The sequence below is a fragment of the Engystomops pustulosus genome, chromosome 1 (genome assembly GCF_040894005.1).
Source record: "Engystomops pustulosus chromosome 1, aEngPut4.maternal, whole genome shotgun sequence".
Lineage (NCBI taxonomy): Eukaryota > Metazoa > Chordata > Amphibia > Anura > Leptodactylidae > Engystomops > Engystomops pustulosus.
This window is the reverse complement of record NC_092411.1, coordinates 125,004,887-125,028,624: the sequence shown is the minus strand read 5'-3', so window position 1 is coordinate 125,028,624 and position 23,738 is coordinate 125,004,887. Positions and strand designations below refer to the sequence as shown.

Below are 23,738 nucleotides of genomic sequence, written 5' to 3'. Positions count from 1 at the left end.
CAACATGGTTCTGATAGGACATAGGGATATTGCAGTGGTGAATCCTGCCTGGCAAGGCAGAGGTTAAGTATTTTGTATAATGCCAGATGCTGTTATCCAATGATATGTGTTACATCCTGTGCTCTGTAAGCTGAGATGTGATTGGAGGAGCAGCCACCACCTGACCAAGGGGAGGTAATAAACCCTCTGGCCAGGAATGTTCTGGATGATTATTCTAGTGTGGAATCCTAGGAGAATCAGTGAGTGAGTGAGAAATCTCTGTCTAGCCCATACCAGAGCAGGAAGAGCCTAGCCCCTGCCTCTGAAGAGTGGAGCATTAGACTAGAGTTAGTGTAGTGAGGAAAAGGGGTATCATCTTACCTTTAAAGGTGATACCTGAAGCCCTACAGGACAAGCTGAAGCTTCCTACCAGGACACAGCTGCCTCCCAGCCTGCCCTCTACATCCAGGCTGGTGAACTATCTCCTGAGGCTCCCTCCAACTCACATCTCAGCACTCCATCTACCTGTTAAAGGCACGTTTGCTGCGGTTCCTGCGGTTCAAATAAAGAACTGTAAGTTGTTTTCTTCAACTTCTGTCTCCGTCTGGTCCCTGCTAATACGGCTGCCTTCATCACCGGCACCCTGTCCATCACCCAGAGACTCACACTCGGGACACTAAGGGGTTGCCCCAGGGAGATCCGCTATAGCAGCCTCTCCCTCATCATTTCTTGCCAACACCACCCTGCTGGAGACCTGCCAGGCTGTAGGACAGCCCTCCGGTTCCCCCGTACCAAGCACCGTGACAATAGCGTGCTTAGGCCGCAACCGCCAGCCACTCCGGTACAGCGGGCCCCGGCTGTCTCCAGGCCTCCCCTTTAAGGCTAGGCCCCGGTGGGGGATGTTGCAAGTGGCGTCACGAATCACAGGATATTTACTTCTGTGCCTTATCCTGGCACTAAAGACTGTACTTTATTAAGAAAAAGACTGTGCTGCCTAACCCTGCTGCCATCCGGGTTTAGGCCCAAGTATTTGTGTGTTTCTACATTGAACTTTATACTGCTGCCACGTGCTGTCGAGCGCCGCTCCAGCACTCAAGAGGTTAATTCCTGCAAGGACTGTGTCAGCCCTGCTACATCCGGCGCTGCTGCGCCTGAAGCATTTACCTCAGAGGCGTGTGGCGCAGCAAGTATTTCCAGCCCGCCAAATCCTCACTGGCGGGAACTCCAGAGGCGTCACTAGGCTCCGCCCCCTGCGCGAGTGGCGCAAACTACCGTGGAGGAGGAGCTGGAGCGAGTGCGGCCGGCAACAAAGAGGGTTAATCGGCCATCTTGGATTTTGGCGCAGGCCGCGCCTGAAGCCTGCCAGCAGTGTGCGCCTCATCCGGAGTTCCGGCGCACGTGTCCTGCGACTGGAGAACACCGCTGAGCATCACCGAGCCCTGCTGCCTGCCGGACATCGGGAACGGAGACCTTCGTGCACCGGAGCTGTCCTGTCACCGCGGCTGATCCTGAGTGAGTACCGCTGGGGAAGTTAAAGGGGGGTAGAGATTGTTTCCGACGCTAGGTTATTGGCTCACCTCCCAGGGAATAGTGACTGTGTCTTAAAGTGCCCACGTCCCATTCTAGCCATCGCCCATAGCAACGGACATTGTGTAACCCTACAGACTTCCCTCAGCTAGGCCAGTCATGTCCGCCCAGGACGAAGATACGGGACTGGCGCAAGTCCCGTCCCCTGGTCCCTCCTCAGGGTACCGGAGCATGTTAAGTCCTCCAGAGAGTCCCTTCAGCCCTGCTACAGCTAGTGTCCCTGGGACTCCCACCATGATGCCTCTGACTATGCCCTACTATCTGGGGGCCCCCTGGTTACCCTACTACGAGGGAGAAGCACATACTCTCCCTGAATTCAGGGACAAGTTGTTAGCCACCTTCGCCTTGCTTCCGTTCACAGAGGAACAGAAAGTGGGCATCCTCATCGGGCAGTTGAAAGGACCCGCTCTCCGGGAAGTCAAGTCTTGGCCCCGAGAACAGTGTCAGAACGTGGTCCGGATTCTTGATAGGCTACGCAACACCTTTGACAAGTGTACTGTCTCCGAGTTGAAGCAGAAATTCTTCGGGAAAAGACAGAAGCCCCAAGAGTCCCTCCGAGACTTTGCCCTCTCCCTACAGGAGACATGGAAGGCCATCACCTGCCTTGAGCCCAAAGACGCTGAGACCTCTGATCAAACCTTAAGGGAACAATTTATTAATGGACTTGTTGATAGAAATCAAAGGTGTCAACTAAAGATCATCTCTTCTCAACATGCCCAGGCCTCTTTCCTGGAGTTTAAGGAAATTGCCATTGACATATTAGGAGACCGACCGCCTACTCCAAGACTTATGAAGACCACCTCCACCATCTGGCTGAAGTCTTCCAAATCCTGACCCAACATGGGTTGAAGGTCAAGCCATCCAAGTGCCACCTGCTACAACCTAGCGTCAAGTACCTGGGACATGTGGTGAGCGCTCATGGAATTGAGCCAGATCCAGAGAAGATTGCAGCTGTTCACGACTGGCCTACCCCATCAACCGTACGGGACATCAAAAGCTTCCTGGGATTTGCCAGTTATTACAGGCGTTTCATCCCGAAGTTTGCCCAGCTGGCGGCTCCCCTGCAAGAGCTTCTAAGGGGCCTGCCAAAAGAGAGCCAGCGTTCCCGAGTAGCCATTGAGTGGACGGCCGAACGAGAAGCTGCCTTCCAGATGCTCAAGCAACGGCTGACTGAACCTCCGGTGTTGGGATATCCAGACTACAGTCTACCTTTCACCCTATACACTAATGCCAGCAAGCAAGGTCTAGGAGCGGTATTATCCCAGCTCCAAAACGGAACTGAAAGGGTCATAGCCTACGCCAGCCGTTCCCTCCGAGAACCGGAGCAAAACGACCAGAACTACAGTTCCTTCAAGTTGGAGTTTCTGGCGTTAGTCTGGGCTGTGACCGAAAAGTTCAAGGACTACCTAGCTGCATCATCTTTCACTGTCTTCACAGACAATAATCCTTTGGCGCATCTGAACACCGCACGTCTTGGAGCACTGGAACAACGGTGGGCCTCCAGACTTGCCAATTTCAGCTTTACCATCAAGTACCGGGCTGGTAAGACCAATGACAACGCCGACGCTCTGTCCCGTCTCCCTGACCAGTGGGAGGGACCCTCCACTGATGCTCAGTGGGAAGATGTGGAGATGCCAGCGTTCTATGCCCGGTTTGTGCGTCAAGATGCCCAGAGAGTTTACTCCCTACCGACAGAGGCAGCGCCAGCTACTCCTCAAGAAGAGTCAGAGCCCCCTGCGGAAAAGGACCTCTGGATGAGTCTTCAGGCTGATAGCCGTGCCATAGGAGAAGTAATGGACTATCTCTCTAGTGGGCGAGTGCCTGAAAGAATCCGGCGCAGAAGAGCTGATGGAGAACTGTCTCAATTGTGGCGCCAGAGAAAGACTCTGAGCATGCACCAGGGTCTGCTAAAGAGAAGAACTCTGGACCCTATCACTTATGACCGGCTATACCAGATTCTGATTCCCAGGAGGGACGCCAAGATAGTACTGGAAATGTACCATGACCAGTCTGGACACTTTGGCGCTCAGAAGACTGAAGCCACCCTCCGAAGGCGATTCTTCTGGGTCAACATGAAGTCCGACATTGAAGCCTGGTGTCGAGAATGCCCAGCCTGCGCCATCGCTCGAGGAGAGCGACACAATCAAAGGGCCCCTCTACGTCCCATTGTGAGCCAACGGCCCTTGGAGATCCTGGCATTGGACCACGTGAAGTTGGAGCCCAGCAGATCCGGTCACAGTTATGCTCTTACTATCATCGACCACTATACCAAATTTGTGGTTGCAGTACCTGTCAGAGATCTGTCTGCAAGGACTACCGCAGCGGCCCTGTGGAAGAGCTTCATCCTCCCCTATGGCTGTCCGGACCAGATCCTTACAGACCAAGGAACAGCATTTGAGTCCCAAGTCTTCCAGGAGCTGTGCACTCTATATGGCTGCAAGAAGCTGAGGACCACAGCCTATCATCCCCAAGGCAACGGGCTGTGTGAAAAGATGAACCAGACTCTAATCAATATGCTGAGGACTCTGACCCCTGCAAAAAGGGCTGACTGGCCAAAACTGTTGCCCGAATTAGTGTACCTGTACAACAATACCAATCATTGCTCCACAGGGTACACCCCGTACTATCTGATGTTCGGGAGACACGGACATCTCCCTGCGGATATGACCTGGGACATGGAGTCCCCTGATTCCCAGTCTTTACTTCCCCAGACTGACTGGGTTCACGAACACCAGAGGCGCCTGGCGGATGCCAGAGAAGTTGTGGATCTGCGGTTGGAAGAGGCCCGAGAGAAACAAAAAAGGGACTTTGATCGTAATGCCTGTGCTGAGCCTTTTGCCCCAGGAGATCGAGTGTGGCTGCGCAACAACCATCCTACCAGTAAGCTAGATGGGCGTTGGGAGCGTGAGCCATACCTAGTTAGGGACAGTCTCTCCCCTGAAGTCTACGAGATTTCAAGAGGAGACCGTCCACCACTCCGGGTACATAGGAACCGGCTGAAGAGATGTCTTCGTCCTTTTGCCCCTATGTCTACACCTCTCACTTCGACCCCCGACTTACAGACCTCCTTGTGTTCGCCTACCCCCAGTTTCTTGGAACTTGTGACTGTGCCTCAATTCTGTTTTGTTTCCACTCCAGTAAGAGGTACCTCGGAGAGACCATCATCCCCACCGCAGTCTCCAATACTGCTGCCTGTGGAGGATGATCCGGCTCCAGTGTCTGCAACCCCTGAAGCATCAGAGGCAGCTGAGACTCCGACTCCAGCGCTTGACTCAGAGGAGGACGATGAGGAGGTTGTTATCTTCTCCAGGCCGGAACTTCAAAGGTCTCAAAGGGAGACAAAAGGTAAAGCTCCTGCGTACCTGCAGGAGTACCAGCTGGTGACACGCAGAAGTAGGAGGCAGGTACGTTTTTCTGACACCGAAGTACTTACCACCGAAGAAGATGCGGAGTAACCCCTGAAGGGCTGTAGCCCACTTCAGGTACTGTACATATTGTGTATTTATCTCCATTTTCCCTAAAGAGCCAGAGACTTTCCTGAGACTCTTACCCTTATTTATCTCAGTCAAGAGACATACCTTGAACTGATTATTGTCCTGTGCTATGATAGCACCTCTTCCTCTGCCACAGCAGAGATTTCTTCAAAGGACTCTGTCCCTCTCCAAATAGAGGAGACCCTTTGCTTCTTCATTGCACTTTTCCCCCACATCAAGGGCTGTACCCAGAAGATGGACTTTGTCAGTAGAGACCTTCTGAGAGACTTTTGCCAGATACTACAAAGGAAAAGTTGCAATGTAATTTATTATCATTTTGCACTTAATGCCTTCCTTTTTAGGTATGGACATTCTGCATGCACTTTTTATGCCTTTTCTTTTCAGGAAAAGAGACATTTGCTACCGTGCTACTCTGAGTAGCCTATCTATCTGTAACGTTATGTTACAAGATGTGTACCCATTGGGCTCCTAAGCCAATGTGATTTTGCCAAATGTTTGCACACTGTCATATCTGCCAGTAGTCTGCATTAACCCTTTCATAGGCTTTTCAGGTTGTAGTGTGGCTGTGTCGGACCGTCTTCTATGTAAAACACTGACCGCTACCTGATCCCTCAAACCGAGGTTGGCACGTGGGGGTAGTCCGTAAACTGCGGGTCCTACAGGGGACCGGGGGTGTTACACAGTTAGCACCTGGATGCCACCCATACATGGGTAAGGATGCCAGTCAGGAGGTACTTGTGTCGCATATGCTAACGCAATGCAGATAGACACCATATAATTGCCGCCAGGGAAGAAGCGTTGATCAAACAAATATACAGGCCTTGGTGCAAGGAGTGGATTACAGGACATGACACCACACCTTTCCTACTGTACAGTTCGGTTTAATGGCGTCAGCGACCAACTGTCATACAGCTACATATTTTTGTCTTAGTCCGACACCAACCCAGGTGCCTGTCTCCAGGACCATGGGCGGTTTGTCCCTACACCTCACATAGCCTGCACTTCCCAGAAGTGCCCTTAGCCCCCTCCGTGCCCCAAACCATCTGTAGTCGAGCCGAGGGCGGCTCTTTCAATTGCCCCCGGGGTATGCAACACCCTCGCCAATGCAATGGCGAGGTAGGGTTTGCGAATACGTCCCACCTGCATGTAATCCCATTACACAACATGGTTCTGATAGGACATAGGGATATTGCAGTGGTGAATCCTGCCTGGCAAGGCAGAGGTTAAGTATTTTGTATAATGCCAGATGCTGTTATCCAATGATATGTGTTACATCCTGTGCTCTGTAAGCTGAGATGTGATTGGAGGAGCAGCCACCACCTGACCAAGGGGAGGTAATAAACCCTCTGGCCAGGAATGTTCTGGATGATTATTCTAGTGTGGAATCCTAGGAGAATCAGTGAGTGAGTGAGAAATCTCTGTCTAGCCCATACCAGAGCAGGAAGAGCCTAGCCCCTGCCTCTGAAGAGTGGAGCATTAGACTAGAGTTAGTGTAGTGAGGAAAAGGGGTATCATCTTACCTTTAAAGGTGATACCTGAAGCCCTACAGGACAAGCTGAAGCTTCCTACCAGGACACAGCTGCCTCCCAGCCTGCCCTCTACATCCAGGCTGGTGAACTATCTCCTGAGGCTCCCTCCAACTCACATCTCAGCACTCCATCTACCTGTTAAAGGCACGTTTGCTGCGGTTCCTGCGGTTCAAATAAAGAACTGTAAGTTGTTTTCTTCAACTTCTGTCTCCGTCTGGTCCCTGCTAATACGGCTGCCTTCATCACCGGCACCCTGTCCATCACCCAGAGACTCACACTCGGGACACTAAGGGGTTGCCCCAGGGAGATCCGCTATAGCAGCCTCTCCCTCATCATTTCTTGCCAACACCACCCTGCTGGAGACCTGCCAGGCTGTAGGACAGCCCTCCGGTTCCCCCGTACCAAGCACCGTGACAATAGCGTGCTTAGGCCGCAACCGCCAGCCACTCCGGTACAGCGGGCCCCGGCTGTCTCCAGGCCTCCCCTTTAAGGCTAGGCCCCGGTGGGGGATGTTGCACATATGCGTCCTTGGACACAGGAAAGGGGGCATTATACTATATGGGGGCCATTAAGTGCAATATTATACTATGTTTGGGTTCGTACAAGGGGGGGGGGATTAAATTTGTCCCACTTTCATTAGCCTAAAAGTTGGGAAGTATGCGGATTGATTTTTGCCAGTTTGTAGCCCACCTGTCATTAGGGTGTGAGGTTGTGCTGTAGGGAGCATGAACCTGTAGGTGGGGGTCACACAACAGTGGTGTGCATGACATGTATACACGAGCTTGAGGTGAATAAACCAGGTACAAGGGATGTACACAGAGGACATAGCAGACGGCCCGTTATCTGCTGCACCCGCCTTCTCCTGCCTCCATCCTCCTGTGTGTGTCCCGTGCCCTGAGCTGCCGGCATCTCCTCCCCTTCCAGTCTTTGTTTCCCGCGGCGCCCCCTCTGCAGCCCACCGCATCCCAGCTGGCCGGCCCCCACTGCCCATGACGTCAGAGCGCTGGTAGCGGGGTGACGTCACGGAGCGTGGACCGCAAGCGGCCTCCGGACTAGGGTTCGTGTGTGAGATCCCCGGCTCCGAGGTGTGATGTGACGGTGGCAGCGGCAGCACAAGGGGAGCTCATAGACAAGAGCGGAGCCTGACAGCAACAGGTGTGGGGCAGGGCCGGGGCTGTGTGCAGTTATCTCCCGGGAGAGGCCCAGGACTAGTGTGCGGCGCAGACACTGTGCCATTTCTTACATAGTAATATGCATTACCGCTTTACCATTGCTTTTCATATGATCTGCAGCTACTGTCTGATCGCAGTAAGAATCTCTGTAAAGGGTTAAGCATTGCATTTCTAAGCTGCTGTTCACATTTGTCTATTATCTCCTGCTTATAAGGGAGCGCCTGATGAATGGGGCAGTGCACTACAGGGTCACTTGTTGCTGGATAACTTGGTGCCAATTTTAATGCCAGGCAGTGCTGAAAAGTATGTTGCCCAACCTGCAGCTTACAAGCCCCCCTTCTACTTGCTGATTTGTATCCTTGTGTATTCTGATGATGACAAGTATCATCCGTATTGTGCAGACATCATGAATAACATCATGCCATTCTTTACAATTCTGCCAAGAATCCAGGACACTGGGTCAGTCCCCATTGTTTCTGTTGACTGGCTAAATAATTTCCTTTTCTTCACAAATTTCTTTTTATTGATTTTTTTTTTTTTTTTTTTAAAGTTGTCATTAGTGTCGTTCACGCTGCATCGGATGGTGCATTGTAGAAATAACCGAGGTAAATACAAAACAAATGTGGAACTTATCCAAAAGGGCAGTTATGTCTCAAGCAAGTCCATTTCCCCTGCAGACATGGTTTCTATAGATATAAGGCTGCTATTGTATCTTATCCAGTGCTACAGTAGTCTTCTTCCCTGCCATCACTTTTCTCCATCTCATCATTCTCCCATGTATTACTTGGACAACCCCCTTCATCTTCACAGCCTATGATGTCATTATTATTATAGTCGCTTACTATCAGTGGGGGACGTACTGCCAATGAGGTTTCAGGCTTTTTGTATTAAAGTAAGCCTAAACAAGGAGTGGACTGAAGGGAAAGGGGTGTAGATCTTGTCCTCCATGCTTTCTCATCCATTATATTCCATACCTGGTTTTGATGTGGGCATGGGCCCAGGTAGTTCCTAGGTATCTCCCCTGAGAATAAGTCATTTATGCTAATTATATGACATATGTTAAAGGGGTATTATAGAGGCTCAGGACATAATGGAATAGAAAAGGTGCCAACCACTGCTATATTTTTTCTACTCCATTTGCTGTAAAAGTTTTGGACAAATTTTTTCTCTCACCATCGGTAAGGAATGGGAAAAGGTGGGGCGATTGGCCTCTGCTGTATTTCTGAAATTGCAGGCCAGAATAGTGACCTGAAGAGTCATTACAATTAACTCGAGTCTCTTCTGGAGTCAATTGTAGCGAGTTGATGTGGCTTATTTACAACTATGCCTGCGCACACCGCACTTGGGTATCAAGACCAACGTGTAAAACACTACTACAGATATATTCTCCACCAATGTGGGTAGTAATCTCAGTTGTAGAGGAGATATGTTAATGTGATGGGTGATTGGACATCCATATACCTCTCCTGATAACAACTAAACAGTAGTCTTTTTTTACACTATTTATCTCACAGCTTTTTATATGGTACTTAAAAGTTGATTTTATTTAATCCTCTGAAAATATATCATGATGGCTTAAATAAGGTGGCTAATATTACAGCCAAGCATGATCTCCAAAGTAGAGACTGCAGCCCCTTTAAACAACTGACCAGTGGGGGTGCCAGGATATGGACCCCCACCCATCTAATGCTGATGACATATCTGATAAATAATTCCTGGCAAACTCCTTTAATTATATTCCGAAGTTACTTTGTTTGCTCAGTAAACACTGGTTGTAGATTGTAACGGAGGTGTTTATCTAGGGAATATTAGCGATAAGAATGTGTCACTCAAACAAGAGACAGAAATTGTGGAGCCGCCTGGAGTCAGACACAAACCTCTGCTGTTGCTGGTCGTACTGCTCCTGTAGGACTGCAGCAAGAAGGTGTTTTCTTTATATTAAAATCACAGTATTTTCTTTATAATAAAATGGAACATATTTACTCTGTATCCAACAATATTTCTTTACATAAACTCATTGGTGGCCTAATACTTGCTATAAACCTGTAAAGAGCTTTTAGAGAACCTTTCTTCATATCTTATTTGCCATGTGTTATCCAAGTGTGAGGTAATGACATATGGCATTAAAGCCTATTACCGAATCAAGTGTTCTATGTTTAGAAGATTGTTTGTTCTCCAGTCTTCCTGAGAACTTGGACACAAGAATCTATTATTGTAGATACTTTTGTTTTAACCCCTGCAGTAGATTTTGTTTTTATTTCAAAAATAAATTTTTGTTAAGATCATCTGCAACGTTTTTTACAAATTCATATTTCCATTGTTGCTTAGTTATGTGATGACCAGTAAGGATAGCAATGTGGTCTTTCAGATTCCTGTAATATGGGTGGCTGTGTAATGAGGCAGAATGTGACTGCAACATTACGTTGTAGCATTATGTAGTAGCATAAATTTGTAATCTTGTGTCGCATATTCGGCTGCATTCATATCTGTGTCAGCGTCTCCAATGGGAGAATCCATTGCAGATTCAACTGAAAGTTATGGACAGAAAGTTCTGAATGATGTGCTTTTTCACCAGGTAAAATAACAGACAACCATTATAGCCAATTTTTTGGTGTCCGTTGTTAAACAGCACTGGGGCTCCTCCCCCCCCCCCCCAGCAGTAGGGTGAACTGAAGCCTGCTGCCCACAAGCAAGTTCAAACCAAGAAACTCCATGCTGTTGCGGAATTTCCTCGACGAAACCTTGAATCACTGAATTGAACTGACATGCAGGGCAAATGTGCTCATGCGTTTTCGTTTGCCCACAAGTACGTTGAGTCTGAGAAAAACCATCAGTGTTCTGCAGGGATTTCTCAGGCTGAACCTTGTATCAGTTGAATGAACTCAGCATGTCAGTTCAGTGCAGTGATACGAGGTATGATCTAGGAAATCCCTATAGCGCACCGAGGGTTTTTTCAGACCGTACTTGCTCCCAGGCGTATCACACGGCCGGTGGAGAAGGGAGGGGGAGTGATTGCTCCTTACCCCTCCACTTTCCATTGAAAGCCAAGCAGTCGTACCATATATACGGTAAAATATTGTACATGTTCTATATCTTGTGATGAGACACTGTGTGCTCACTGCACTGTGATTTGGTGCCATAGATCTCTATGGGTGGGGCTGGATCACGGACCCCCATATGGTCATGGGCCTAGTCTAGTACTTAGTTCACAATTAAGCTGCAGTAACAGACACAATTTATGAACAGGTACCATGCCAATGTTTCCGTAAGTGGCTATACTGATGGGCTGCTGCAGTTACCGTGGTAGTTTGATTGGTAGTTATCTAAAGAAGTCAGTTTTCTCATTCTCATTCTGCAGTAGAAACTGACCTGTGTTTCAATGATCTTAATTTCCGCAGTGAAATAGAGCATTATGCTAAAATGTAAGATGCCACTTTTGTTATGTAATATTATATAAGATAGTTTTGTTATTTCTTTTTTTTCCATCATAATCCCTGGCTTCTAGTACCAGCCATGTCAACAGGGTGGCTGAAGCGTTGTCAGATTACCTGTGAAACTTGTGTTTCCGTTTCCTGCATTTTAGGAAATTATGGAATGTAAACATTTTTCATTCTTTTGACAACAATTCCACCAAATTTTCAGCAGATAATCCTTAAATAAGAAGTACTTGTGTTAGATTGGAAATGAATTTTGGTTGACCAGCCGTTATTGGGCTATATTATTGGGATACTAAAGTTTGAGTTCCTGGTGGAATAAGTATTACCACTAGAAAAAATGTATTTTATATTGACAAACGTTTTATAAAATGACTGCCTGTCTTTAGGCATCCCACACAATAAATGTCTATGAGGGGGAGGATTGTTAGCTTAGAGTGATTTATGGACTGGTAGAGTTGACAGAAGACAGGAGCAAAACAACTAATTTTGCTTTCGTGAAGAGGAGGGTGAGTTATACACCTCGTTGTTTTCCAAGGGAAACCACAAATCCCAGCATGCTAGAAACAATTCAGAGCATTACTGTTCTGTAATGTACCTTGCGGACCATTCACATACATAGGCTATCAATAATTCATATGAGCACAATGAATAATATATTGGCAGGTAGGCAAAAGAAGCACAGCTACATTAGGCATGTAAAGGCAAAGTAGGTCTATCATAAGTAAAGGTAGTAACTGCTTGCAGGGAATTAGAGGGGTTGTAAAAAACATATCTGCTTTCTCCTAAAAACAGCTCCTCCCCAAATGTAGGCAATGGTATTGCAGCTCTTGACCATCGGTTGTCAACGGTAATTAAGCTCTGTTCTTCTCTATAGAGCTGAGGTGCAGTATCACTATGAACCATGGGCAAATGTGGTGCTGTTTTCGTAAAAAATCTCCCATTTTTTTTAACCTTTTTAAGACTCTCTTTACAGAAATCCACTTTGTATACAAGTGAGATACAAATGTATCAATCATTCCAATTTCAACGTATAACAACAATTGTAACACATATTACAAGACTATTTCTTTTTACTTTTAGGAAACGTGTTCTGGAGACCATGCTGGAAACTATTGGTGCGTTCTTTTATCTTTACTTTTACTCTCATTTCTGTCTTTAAAGTTTGTTGGTATAAATACTATAATAAAAAAGAGCAATTGTATGATAGTGTATTCTACAGGATTGTACAATCTAGTCTAACACCTTTTTACATGCAGAAGAAGTATTCATACAGCAGTAGTGTTACCAGTTGTGAACTGTTTTCTGCTTGTAACTTTATGTTACAATGAGCCAAATTCCTACATTCCTGTGTATGGGGGCAGCACGAGAGGGTGAAGTGATAAGGGTGAATGAGCACTGGAAGTCATTCCTTAGTGGTACAGAGATAGGTTTGTTGTTTCTTACAGAATCATTTATAAAATGTACTATTTAATACTATTGATATTTACTGGTATAAGAGGGGAATAAAATATTGGAATTTTTTTTCTCGCTAAGATCCATTCAATAATTTCTTAAGACCATTGTGCATAAACTGCAGAACACAGTAACTGTTAAATCTACATAAAACTATTGAAAATACTTAATTGTGATTAGACAACAGAGATTAGAGTTTCTTCTCACTAATACTATTGATTTACTTAATGTTTGTTGAAAAGTTAGTTAGCTGAGCAAGTTCACACAAGCATAGCTAGCGCTTTCTTACATTTTAGAAGGAATAAGACAGAAACTTAAACAGATAAAGACCTACCCAACATGATTGGATAAAGACTGTGAATGCCACTTTCCCCTATTTCCTGAACTATTTATTCATGAAAAGAAGGAAAGCTACGGTTTTACCTAACAGTGCTGCGGTACACTGTGTCCATATCTTGTACAGTTGCATGCCTATATCTATTCATTATGATGTGCTATTTATCTGGCTATGACTTTTGTATTATGTATGTACCATTGTCGTTAGCCCGAGCCTGATCTTTTGCACTTGTTTTTTTTGCATTCATTTGTTTTGCTAAGTCTTAAGTAACTTGGACCTTTCTGTCACAAAACAGGCACAAATCCCTTAGTAAATGTGCCCCAATGTGTTTATTCTGTTGGTATTGCAACTGTGTTATAATGAAAAAATAACAGAAACGTGACAGATGTTGTAAATTAGATTTTCTTTTCTAAAAGTGCCCATCCAGTGCCAATAAATAATGTGACTTATCAGATATTTCAGTCATTTTCCTGTTGGATGCTCCCTCTCCCATCACATAACATCATTCCTACTATCAATGACCACTGAGTTTAGTCATCTATAGATTTATCTGTTATGGTCACAGGCAATAAGACAGGACATGTTGCTCAGAATATGGATTACTCTTTTCATGTAAGAAAGAAATTGAAAAGTAAATATATGGGTGAGAATGTGAATAGAGAAAAGACGATTATTAGAGTCACTTTTTTTAAGAGAAATTATTATTTTTATTTTAAAAGCCTTGTTTAGTGATACGTTATTTTCTTTTCTATTGCAGATACTCATCGTGCCTTGCAGGCCGTAGATCGCCTGCAGACAAAAGTTAGAGACCGTGGGGATATAGCAAACGACGAAAAGTTGTGTTTGTTAAAATCTGTTTTACAAAGTCCTCTCTTCAACCAAATTTTAAGCTTACAATCTTCACTTCACCACATAAGAGAACAGGTATAGAAATAATTTACATATTGTTTTTTTTTATTATAGAGGTCACTGTATATTGAAATAAATTCCAGTTTCTGCATCCCAGATATTCTAATTGAGAGATTTCTGTAATTCCCAGACATGTCATCTGAGCTTAATGTTTTTATAATGTGTGCACAAATATAGGGCAAGATGTTTTTCAGGATTGATTTTACTATTGAACAACTACAATGCTGTTTGTCAGTCTAAAAGAATAATAAACCTCAAACAAAATATTTAAGAAATTACAATGGATGTTCTCACTTTAATAAATTACATAACAACTCAGAATTTACAAATAAACCCCTAAATTAAAACTACCAACCCTTAATTCATGGCATATAGGTATATATGTGTGTGTACGTATGCGTGTTTCCCCTTTATTTTAAAGGAAATTTACCAACAAAATCAAGCATCATAAACCAGGGCCACTTACTTCTCCATACTGTGACTGTGGTAATCTTCTTTTATTTGTTATCCAAGGCCTTCTTCCTTCTAAAATCAACTTTTGTGTGCTAAAACATCCTCTGCAGTCATATTAAATCAAGCAAAGGAACAGGTGAAGTGCAGAGGGAACGGAGGGGGAAGGGCGAGACAGTGTAACATCCTATGAAGCCAGAGCACGGAGGGACTTTCATTTTTAATGAGGGCCTGTCACCCTTAAAAACGGCACGTGGAGTAAGCACTAAAGTAAGCAGCTCCAAGTACTACAACAGTTCCAGCAGTGTTACACTACTAGCATTATCAAAACCTCCGATAACGATAGCAGTGTTGTTTTTAAGGGTGAAAGGTCCTCTTTAAAACTGATTTCCAGAATTCAATGAAAACTTTAAAAATATTTTCAATTTTCTATGCAAAGGATTTTTCATTTTTCAAGTTTTATTGCTGTATTATTATAAATAATTTAAATAATTTTTCACCTAGGTCATGTGATGTTATTGTGATCTGATAAAAATGACTATACCACACAGACAGGGCCGATTCTAGCCTTTTTGCTGCATGAGGTGGAAATTAAAATGCTGCTCTCCCCCCCCAGTGACACAGGCTCACAATCAAAAGGCCCTGGCTCCCTTGCCATCGGTGACTGACACTACACTTACTAATGCTGCTTCATCAGGAAGAGAACTTCATTACAACTTTAGTCACTTTTAGTATATGAAATGAATATTTATTATATATCATATACAGCGTCCACTAATTAATCAATATGCAGCCCCTAAGGCTGTGTTCACATGATGCATTTACATTGTGTTTTGAAACCCAGTGCAAATGCATTGGGCAAAACTCACCGAACGCATATAATTACAAATAAAATATGTAAGACACAAGTTTCTACATAACAGGTATGTGTTTTGGAAGGGTTTAGTGCAATGCGTTTTTTGGCATTGCCTTTCAAAAACTCGAAACAAGCGAATTGCGTGTGGATTCCCCCCCCCCCTCCCTATTTATATACAAACCCACCTAATGATTTTATTTGCAGTAATAAATATATACATATATACCCTTTGACCTCGCGATATCATGCTGTGTTCTATGTGCCGGACATAGCAGCAGCACGCACCTGGCATACAAAATCATCACTATGTAAGGGCGAACAGAGAGCGAGCAACAGCAGGCAGAGTAGTCTCACTAGCTATAGAACAGCGAGACAACTCTGCAATTCAAAGTGCCTAAGGAAGATCTGATCTGACACCGTACGCCGCTAAGTGGACGGTGTCGGAGAAGATTAGCATATACACACGCCCCCACCCCTGCTGCAGCACCTCCTCTCTGACGATCCGGTACATTGAATGGTCAGAGAACGGGGGCTCTTATCTCGGTAACAGTGGGGGCTAATACAATTAAAAGTGCCCCTGAATCAGGGAGCAAGTCCCTAGATTCGGGTATGTTAAAGTTAATAAGTTTGGGGTGGTGAAAGGTCCTCTTTAAATTTTGTAATTGAAATGGTCAGAGGGTTTTTTACACAATCCTCCAATTGGTCCAGTCTGTAGCTGTCCATGTGATACTCTCCTGATGTATTATTTGTAATATAGAAGACAACAATGAGGCAGAGAAATCTAACAGTCTTGCAGTGTCTGGGAGGAGACAGGAGGTTGCGGGAAAATGTGTCCATCATAATATGCACTTCCTATATTTGTATACACATAGCAATCAGGATTTTTCCTAGATTGGCATGCCCTTAGACCTACTGCTTTTCAGAAAAACTACACGTTATGGATTGTAGCTTTGCTAAACATGTATTTGGCCCACTTATAGAAGTGGATATTATAAAATAGAGCAGGTCTAGATTTATTCAAATTTTTCATTCCAGGTGAATGCAACACCAACTGGATCATCAATAACAGAGTTTGCACAAATTTCTCCTTTTGGATCAAGCACTCTTTCAACACAAACCGAGCCATATCCATTCACCCAACAGAATGGCAGTCAGTTTTCTTCTGAGGAAACCTTTGTACCATCTTCATTTCCTCAGATCAATGGCAAACCAGCAAATGAGGATTTTGATCAAATCATCAAAAGGATGGCTCAGGTATGGATTCTTTGTTTTATTAAAAACTAATATAATGGGTAAAAGCTCAACTAACTGGCTAAACTCAGTGGACAACCCTTTTGTTATAATATTGGTTTAAGCCACAAACAGTCACATTAAGGGCTCAATTCTGGATCAATACTTTCTCCTCCATTGTTAAGAGCACATAATTAAATAACTTTGACTATATACAGAGTGTAATAGATGCCTTATATTCTCAGGATGCTTGATTCATTCTTGTTGACTTTTAAACCTCTGACCTCACAACATTTTTCCAAAACTCTGCACATTGTCTAGGGCCGTCAGATTGAAACAATGGACATGGTTAAGCCCTCAAGTGGCAGTCTTGGTTTTAGTGTAGTTGGATTAAAGAGTGATAACCGAGGAGAACTTGGGATATTTGTTCAGGAAATCCAAGAAGGAAGTGTTTCTCATAGGTGAGTTGTGTATTGTCCTCACTGCTTTCATGTGTGTATTGTATTGGTGACATTTATTTGGATGTATTCTGATGTTTTCAGTGTATATAATGCCTATGACTTTGCTTTGTTTAAGGGATGGAAGATTAAAGGAGTTTGATCAAATTCTGTCCATAAATGGTCAGCCACTTGATCAGACAATTACACATCACCAAGCCATTAACTTACTGCAGAGGGCAAAGGATTATGTTCAACTAGTGGTTGCAAGAGGACCATTACCCCAGCTGGCTAGTCCTGTAATATCTCGCACACCCTCTGATGCCAGCACAGTGTCTGCTCTTTCAAGCCCTGTAAGTCATGTCTTCTTTAATTATTAAGTGTTGCCAAGAATAATAAGAGACAGGAGTAGCTTACTTCTTTATTGATCCAGAAGTCCCAGTGCCAGCAGGTAACTAAGAGAGAATGCCAGCAGCACTGAGCAGAGGGGATGGTGATGTCATTAACTGCTCTCTGCAAGGGTTAGGGCTGGAGAAGTGGTAGCCGCTCTTCAAGACAGAGGGGGAGACTTATGTCAATTCTGTCAAAATGTGTGGCATCGGCACACGCTATAATGTCAGCAAGTGGCTGACGACATGGTGTATGGGACAAGACCGCGCGGAGTGCCGAAGACAGAAGAGGACCTCTGGGGGGCATCAGAAAGTTGGTACAGAGTTTATTGGGGTTTTTTAGGCTGGGCAGGGGGCTTCTGGATATATATGGGGTGGGGGATACAGGCACTGGCTATATATATGGGGGGGGGTGCAGGCACTGGCTATATATATCATGGGGGGTGCAGGCACTGGCTATATATATATCATGGGGGGGTGCAGGCACTGGCTATATATATCATGGGGGGGTGCAGGCACTGGCTATATATATCATGGGGGGGTGCAGGCACTGGCTATATATATCATGGGGGGGTGCAGGCACTGGCTATATATATCATGGGGGGTGGTGCAGGCACTGGCTATATACGGGGGGTGGTGCAGGCACTGGCTATATACGGGGGGTGGTGCAGGCACTGGCTGGGGGGCATGTGAACAATGCATTTCCCACCCTCAGCTTATACACAAGTCAATAGGTTTTCCCAGTTTTTTGTGTTAAAATAAGGGGTCTTGGCTTATACTCGGGTCGATTTATTCTCGAGTATATACGTATGTTTGCTGTGCCCTAATCTCGCCATAGTAGTCTTGAATGACTTCCTTGAGGACAGATAAAAGTAGTTGCCATGTTAAGATCTAACCAATGTGTTCTGACAAGTCTTCTGTTACTATTTGCTGTCATTAGGGATTTTCATTCAGTCTCTTGAGGTGGAATCTTGGAAGCTCAGAATCTCCCATTGCCCCTCTAGAAAGTTAGGTCTTTAAATACATTTTGAAAATCTTTTTGGGGTTTCTGACAAAAACATTTACCCTCTATCTATTGGATTAGATAGATTATAAATCCCCTGAACTCTCCTAAAGTGAAAAGGACCTCTAGAATTCAATGAGGTGCAGGATTTCTACAGCACACCAATATTTACATGGACAGCCTAGAAGACTGCCATTCCCTGACTTTTGGTCTCTCATTCTGCCAAATGGCTGAAAGTCCCAGGGGTCAGATCCCTGTGATCAGTTATTTATCCCCTTTCTTGTGGATAAGGGATGAATGTGTTTCATGACAAAACCCTTTTAAAGAGAACCCGTTAGGCAAATTAACCCCCTAAACTAAATATATTTTCATGAACTGCTATTAGAAAGCATTGCCTCTATCCCTTCATTGTCCCTCCTACATGCTTGTAAACCTAAGCAATGAGGTCCTAAAGCTTTATGCAAAGGACCTGTGAAATGTCCAATGAGTCATTAGCATATTCAAGCTGTCCAGCTTATTCATGAGTGGGAGGCACAGTCACACCCCCCACTGCTTGACTGAGAGCCTGTATAATGATGTGAGGTATAATGGTGTAATGGCTCCTCCATGTGCTTCCTGGTGCTGGCGCCCTCTGCAGCCTGTGTGTATAGGAGAGATACAACAGCTCCAGGTAGCCATGTTTAGCATAAAATATCAGGTACATGTGTAGCTGATGTCTGTGTCTCACACATGTGTATTAGGAGGGAGAGCATGTCCGCAGACTAGCAATGCTTTACTACACATTACACACAGACATGAGTAGGGGGAGGAGAGGAGCGGGGAGGGGTAACAGGGGTGACATCACTGCCTCTGACCATGTGACAGCCTCATTTACATAATAAAGAAAAGATTATTTTAGAATGACTAATGTATGAATTGACTAGATAAAGGCTGTGATGGAATCCTTGTGGGCTGCTCCAACAGGTAGTGGTGACAGGACTAATAACAGAGACCTGATGGCAGGTGTCCTTTAAAGAAATGTATTTAAAGGACCTCTACTATCAAGATCAAGCATCATAAACCAGGGACTCTTACTCATAAATACAGGAACTATAACTTTGGTAATCTAATTATATTTATTATTAATGGCCACATTCTTTCTAAAAATCAACTTTTAAAATTATGCTGATGAATCGGTTCCCGGAGTCCCTCAGTGCTGCACGTTCACAGGCTATTACAGTTTGTAAGAAGCATAATATTGAATATTGCTCAGTTTGGCTTTTGGACTACAGTGCTTCTCTTTTATTATCAGATGCAGTGGCAGCACGTGGAGAGTATTGAACTGGTAAATGACGGCTCAGGTTTGGGCTTTGGAATTGTTGGAGGAAAGTCAACAGGAGTGATAGTCAAAACCATTCTACCAGGGGGAGTAGCAGACCAGGTATGCTTGATTGTTACTGCACATGTATGTAAATGGATTCTTAGGGTTCAGACTAAACGTATTGAAGGGCTATTTATAATTTGCAAGATACAGGTATTTTTATTAATTTTCCAGATCATTTGAAAAGGTGCAGTCACATTACACACATTTTTGTTTCTGCTTTTGTGCATTTTAGTCTTTCTTAAATATGCTGAGAAATAAGCCTTGCTCACTTTTGTAGACAAAAAAGAATATGATGGCAGAGTATCTAATGCCAAAACGCACTGCCAAATCATACATGTGCCCCATGGAAACTAACAACAGATGCGCAATTGGCATCCAATTTTTTTTGTTTAACACACATAAATGAAGGTGCAACAACCAGTTCTTTAAAGCCATTGGCAGGATTTACTCATTATTTTTTACATATTATTATTTTTTACAGTTACCACCAGGTTATGAGCATTGCATATATACATTTTATGTTGCTCCAGCAACATGTTTTTTTTTTTTTTTTTTTCTTGTTGTGCCAAATTTCTTCCATTTCCATGTTATTTCTGAAAGAGTTGTCAATCATTGTGGAAAGGGCAGTGCATGATTGCTGGTAGGCAGCATAGAAAGAACAAAACATGCACAAGGAGGGATGGCTTCATCTCTGTGCCAAAGGCTAATTTGCATAAAAATAAGAACCTGAATTCAATTGATGAATCCTCGGAAAGCAGTAAAGTTATACTTGGAAAGTAGATAAAGTTTCCATAAGTTTTGGTTTTTACTTAATTAGCGCTAGACAAGGAAACCTGAAATAGGGAAGGCTGAAATAATCATTTTACGGTCAGTTTGATTTTGGATTTTTTTTTTTTTTTTTTTAACAAAACCTCTGCAATATCTTACAACATTTGTGTCAAATAATGTTGTGTGTGTATGGTAGTAACGGATAATTTTTGGTTTCTTTATATTAGCATGGCAGGCTACGCAGTGGAGACCACATATTAAAAATAGGTGACACAGACCTTGCTGGAATGGGCAGTGAACAAGTTGCCCAAGTTTTGAGGCAATGTGGAAACAGAGTAAAGTTGGTTGTTGCAAGAGGTCCAGTGGGTGATTCGTCCGCAGTGGTTTCTACAGGGATTCAGATGCCTCCTTTGATATCTTCTACACCAGAACTGCAGGTAAGAAAAAGTGACAACATTTCTAAATCTATTGGGCCGTTTATCGCCTCCACAATTGTTGCTGTTATTGTAAGGATTGCCCGCCTGAGGGTAATAAGTCGAGTTAGCTTATTGGATACCAAAATTTAAATCGCTGCTTTGCTCTTTAAAAGTAAGTGCTAGATAATACATTTCAAGCATGTCAGAATAGGCGGCAAATACTAAAGGATGCAGAGGGTTGGACTTCGTGAAGGTTGTAAAAGGCCCGCTTTAAATGATAAGGAAGTCTGACTTTTTTTTTTTTTAAAAAAGGCAACCTGTAACCATGAAGATGAAGTCTAATATTTAATGGAGTGGGAGACGTTTGAACTGATTGATAGGAATTTTTGCATTTTTTTTTTTAATTCTTTATTTTACTTGGGTGACATTTGCTGTCTCATAACTTGCATGTTCCAGAGTAGACATGAGCTTGTGTGAAGCACAAATGGTGTGTGCATATTTGCAGTACAAATGGAATCCTACCATGCAGGATTTAAATGGAAAATGGTGGGGCAGAAGACTCAGACCATTTCTACTAAAAATATTAATGGGGAATGTAACATCAATTCTCAAGAAGGTAGATGAATTGCAAACTTTACTGTATAGAGATTGTTGCCTCCTTTGTTTTAGCGAAACCTGGTTACATGATGACATTAATGATACTGTAAGTACTATTGATGGATTCTTCCTGATAAGGGCAGAAAAGTTGGTAGCTCATGCGGTTAGAAAAAGGGAAGGGATCAAGGGAAGTTGCCTGATCAAGCAACTACTAAGTTAAAATTTTGCATTAAGGATATTGAGCTACTGGCGGTTGTTGTTACGTACTCGCTAGAGGGCATCCTCTATGCCTAGAGAAGGTGGCTCTACCGTAGACACAGATTCTTTACTGTGAGACTGTGGAACTCTCTGCCACAGGAGGTTGTCATGGCGGACTCGATGTACAAGTTCAAGTGAGGCCTGGATTCTGGAGTGCAAAAATATCATGGTTTATGGGGGAAAAACATTTGTTCTTAAAGGTTTACATTTTTGTTCTTAAAGGTTGTGATGGACTTAAGTCTTTTTCCAGCCTTTTATACTATGGTACTATGATATTAGTCTCTTTATTTCTATAGATACAATTGGCTTTTATATTAGATTCCTCTATTAACTTTGCTCTGTAGGATGTTTATATTGTATGAGAGCTGAGAAAATGTGATAATAAGCATCTGTTGGTCAAACAAGCTAGCTGAGGTGCATGGCTACCAAAACATAATTATTTGTATGTCTTAATACAGGAGTTTTAGATAAATCATAAGCATGTCTGTAAGGTACATATCTCTTTACAAATACTTTCTCTACAGATTGTTAAGTGCATTATGTTTTGTTTTATTATCTATTCAATTTCTGCTCCTTCTATTTAAGGGTAACGTTGGAATGAAAAGAGAAACGTCTGGTGAATCCTTTGACGTCAAACTAGCAAAGAATGCTCAGGGCTTAGGAATAACTATTGCTGGTTATGTTGGTGATAAAAATGCAGGCAAGTGTATTTTGCATACAAATGGGATTTATTCCTCATAGTGCCTCTTTGCTTTTTATATATGTATGTTTTATACATGGGCCTAACAACCCTCTCTCTATACTTGCCTCTCTCTGTGCACCCATTCCAGGGCAGTGTCTCCCTGTTACTGGCAGCCTCTAGTAGATGCACGCTCTTGATGTGACATCACTGCTGAGCCTATGTGAAAGGTGCCGGAGAGCGGTAACAGTAGGGTGTTTGAAAATATATATTATAGTTGTGTATCCAAAAAAATGCAATGAGGCAGCACTCCGGTAAGTATAAAGGTGATCTTTATTCACCAATGCCAAAATAAGGTGCAACGTTTCAGCTCATCCATAGAGCCATTATCAAGCGTCAAGCATGCTTGATAATGGTTCTATGAATGAGCTGAATCGTTGCACCTTATTTTGCCATTTGTGAATAAAGATCACTTTTCTACTTACCTCATTGCATTTTTTTGGATATCTGACCTTACAAACCGGTGGATCGGGTTTGTTGGAGGCGTGCACCCACCATTGGATTTGATCCATTATACTCGCTGTGCTGCTCCACAATCGGACTGTTTGTTATAATAGTTGTCTATATATATATATATATATATATATGATAGATCCTGCATAACCATATACAGTAGGGGGGTTCTTTTTATTGCTCTTTACTTCATTTTTACTATCAAGTACACAGTACCGACAATCCCTTACTTGGTTGTTTCCTTATTCACAGAACCTTCTGGTATTTTTGTGAAAAGCATTACAAAAGGCAGTGCTGTAGAACAGGATGGAAGGATTCATGTGGGTGACCAGATCATTGCTGTAAGTTTCATCACTGTATAGTATTTACATACATTCTGCAATTGTCTATACAGTATCAGTACTAAGCTTTGTGCCATTGTTGTACCTCATCTAGTTATGACTTGTACAAATATATATTGTGTACAAATTTTTTGAGTTTATACCATTTCAGACCATTTTTTTCTTTTCCGGGGCCTACCATTCCTGACCATTCATCACTGTTCTTTCTTCATAGAGTATATTAATTTGGCTCTCTATTGTCAGAAAGTTGCTGATATCCTGTATTCCCTGGCCAAGGACTGCCCATCTGACAGTTTAGAGCTTAATTAGCATATTGATTGCAGTAATTACATGGATGTATGGTAGGGGCTGGAGAAATAAAAATACAACTGCACTGAACTTGGTAATGTAACACTTATAAAAGGAAACTGTTGAAGTTGGTGAAGTGGTGAAAAGTGCTATTTGATCCATTGAATCCTATGGAATCATATTGTGGTCTTGAAAATTATGGAAATTAGAACTTAATTTAAAACATAGTTCTTTTTCTGCTGTCACATTTCCTT

At 43.5% G+C, this 23,738-nt stretch overlaps 1 protein-coding gene across 10 annotated transcripts in view; it reads left to right on the top strand.

The window, feature by feature from the left end:
- Window positions 1-7,462: 7,462 nt before the first annotated feature.
- MPDZ (multiple PDZ domain crumbs cell polarity complex component) overlaps window positions 7,463-23,738 on the top strand; it is a 91,113-nt gene continuing 74,837 nt past the window's right edge. For all 10 annotated transcript variants that reach the window (XM_072152746.1, XM_072152756.1, XM_072152707.1 and 7 more), the window contains exons 1-10: window positions 7,463-7,744; window positions 12,279-12,313; window positions 13,745-13,911; window positions 16,238-16,456; window positions 16,754-16,893; window positions 17,009-17,222; window positions 19,553-19,681; window positions 20,620-20,829; window positions 22,249-22,363; window positions 23,108-23,196. In XM_072152746.1, coding sequence (XP_072008847.1) covers window positions 12,298-12,313; window positions 13,745-13,911; window positions 16,238-16,456; window positions 16,754-16,893; window positions 17,009-17,222; window positions 19,553-19,681; window positions 20,620-20,829; window positions 22,249-22,363; window positions 23,108-23,196 — 1,299 coding nt within the window. In that variant the 5' untranslated portion in view covers window positions 7,463-7,744; window positions 12,279-12,297. The remainder of the gene's footprint in view (window positions 7,745-12,278; window positions 12,314-13,744; window positions 13,912-16,237; window positions 16,457-16,753; window positions 16,894-17,008; window positions 17,223-19,552; window positions 19,682-20,619; window positions 20,830-22,248; window positions 22,364-23,107; window positions 23,197-23,738) is intronic.